The sequence below is a fragment of the Chaetura pelagica genome, unplaced genomic scaffold (assembly GCF_000747805.2).
Source record: "Chaetura pelagica isolate M959 unplaced genomic scaffold, ChaPel_1.0 scaffold221, whole genome shotgun sequence".
In the NCBI taxonomy this organism is placed as follows: domain Eukaryota; kingdom Metazoa; phylum Chordata; class Aves; order Apodiformes; family Apodidae; genus Chaetura; species Chaetura pelagica.
In genome coordinates, this window is record NW_009952533.1 from 11,084,345 (window position 1) to 11,087,065 (window position 2,721).

The following is a 2,721-nucleotide window of genomic DNA, read 5'->3' on the forward strand; positions in this document are numbered from 1 at the left end:
CTGCTGAAAGCCTTGTATTTTAAAGCAATCAAACATTTGTATTTCATATTGTATTGCATTGCCTTGGGGACAAAAAGCAACAGGAACACATACACAAAAAAAAAGACACAAGAAATTCTCATCTCTAAGCGCACGACATCCAACACCATACTATCACTTCATGGCTTACAAAGAAATATAAGAGAACTAAGCAGCAGATAGAAAGCACTGCTAAGAGTCATACTTGAGCACTTACCAGTTCCCATTCCACTGACAACTGCACCATCAATAAGTCCTGTTGTAACAGCATTATTTGTAGGTGCATTATGGGGAGCCAAACTTGGCAAAAACAGGCAGCTGTTAAAGAGAGGACCAGCAACACACTAGAGTTCATGAAAGTTAATACAACTCAAGTTCAATACAAAGAAAATATAACTGAGGAAAATATAGTATAAGCACACCATCACTCTCCTTGACTGTATGTATTAATGAAAAGCAGAAATTAATTAGCAGGATTTATCCTTGTGAGGCTAAATTATTTCCTATGCTAAGAGCTTTAGCAGTGTAGATCTTTGGTGCAAAGGTGCAGGCATCCCTGTGGCTACATAATTGCTCCCCTGTGGGCAACTATAACTCACTGCAGCCTTTGAGAAGTTCCAGATTCTGAAAGAGACTGGAGTAGCTAAATATTCTAAGGATTAGGACATTGCACACTATGGTGTTCTTATTTTAAGTATGTACTCTCTCACAGTAACATCATATTTTACTAAATTAGCTACATTTGGTCCTTACAAGAGCCAACAATGCAGTGGACACAACAAAAACAGATATAAGGACTTCCTCCTTAAGCACTAAGATTTTAAGAGCCTAGATGGTTTCAGTGCAATTTCTGAGATATTTACCCCTTAGCACAGGACAAAACAAGTGCTACAATATTTTTCTATTCAATTTTTTTTAATAAAAAAGACAAAACATTTTCCTTAAACAGATGCTGAGAACGGTGTCACGTTTTCATCTTCTGAAGAGTCAAGTTAAATCATATTATATGATCCTTGAAGTGCCTCACTCAGCAGGTGTTTAATTAGAGAGAAAATAATCAACAGTGAATGAGGGTGACACCAGGTGCTAAACAACCAAACAAGTTAAGTGTTATATTCAGGCTACAACTCCAGATAATAATCAGCTTTTCCAGTTATTTGGACTCAATAACTTTCTTCTGTTTTTCTCAGACTTCTGCTTTGCCTACTTCCTCATTTCTAAGTTCTTCAACAATCTGAAGTGGGTTTAAAAGCATTTGAGCCACCCAAATGTTGCACAGTTTCTGCAAGGGTATGTTGGCATTCCTTCTTTTTAAAAGGCACATGAAACCCAGAACTGAGAGTGTACTATCAACACATAGATACATACCAGCTTAGACTTTCACATATAGCAAACAGGCATTGGTTTTAGGTCATTAATGACAGAGTAGAAATTGATGTGTGGCTTGAAGTATTTCTTTCTTTAAAAAATTTGTCTCTGGTTCACACACAGCTCATTAAAAATTACAAGCATGTCTTTCAATGAAGAAAGACAACATTGCACTGTGCCTCATGCTATGAGAAAGCACTATAAGACCTTACCCAAACCCTTCAAGAGATGTGTCAAACTCGATGAACGCTGGTGTAACTGATGATCCGTGAAGCCTGATATCATGTGGGGTTGTCATGGAGACCAAGCACTTCACCCTTGTCAGGGGTACTGTGCTCCCTTCTGCTGGCTTGAGCAGGCTCTTGCTTATCCGATAGTGGCTGTCTTCATGCAAACTGAACACGCTGTCAGAACCCAGACCTTCCATTGAGGTAACCATGATATCTACAGTAGAAGCCAAGAAACAACACAGCATTGCAAAAAGGGAGGCATTTTCAGGCTATTCATTTGAACTTTTCAAGTACTGCTTCCAGTGCAAAAGCTGAATTGTCAATAAACAAACAGAAGATTATGAGTTGGCAATTTGTCTCATGATAAAAACATTCAATTGAGGCAGAGACACGAGAATCTTGCACAAGGTATTACGGAAAGTCCGTAGTAAAGCCAAGAAACTGAGCCAAGAGGCCATCCCATCAACTAACACCAGGAGCCTTTTGAAGAGGCTCCATTTCAGACACATTCCTCCTACCTGACTTAACAGTCAGGAAAAGCTCTGTTTCATGTTTCTCAGATGCAGTAACTCTGAGCTAGAAGTCTCAGAGCTCTCAATAAGCAGAAAGGCTCAGTAAGCTCAGCCTAGGAAATTAAACACAATGTGTGATATTCAGAAGCTAGCTTTGCCTTCTTTTTCTGTGGGTTAAAAACTTTTCAGACTCATATTTTCACAATGTTCATTGTCTACTTCCCCCATGATAAAACTCTATTCAAGATAAATAGACAAATAAATAAATAGCTGGCTGAGAGGTAAGTTGAATTTCTTCCTCTCCTCTTTTTAAATGCACTAAGCCTGATGGCATAACATTAATTCCACTATTTAATGTATTTGTTTAATGCTTGTAATTCAGTACCATCCGGGATACTTTCTAATTTCTTTAAGGAATTTAAACATTTTAACTATGTGTTACAACTGAGTCAACACCTAGAAATAAAAATAACATGCTTTTACAACTTACCAAGAATTTGTGTTACTATTTACTAAGACTTTACTATACTGCTTTGCTTTCCTGAACAGCTATTTGCAAGCTTTATGACTCATGGATATTAACAGGAAAGAGT

General features: G+C 37.7%; 1 protein-coding gene across 1 annotated transcript in view; it reads right to left on the minus strand.

The window, feature by feature from the left end:
- Positions 1 to 2,721, minus strand: part of WDFY3 (WD repeat and FYVE domain containing 3) — a 100,320-nt gene that overhangs the window by 54,652 nt on the left and 42,947 nt on the right. Inside the window, exons 16-17 of the mRNA XM_010008948.1 lie at positions 1,599 to 1,830; positions 236 to 336 (exon numbers count right to left, since the gene is read on the minus strand). Coding sequence (XP_010007250.1) covers positions 236 to 336; positions 1,599 to 1,830 — 333 coding nt within the window. The remainder of the gene's footprint in view (positions 1 to 235; positions 337 to 1,598; positions 1,831 to 2,721) is intronic.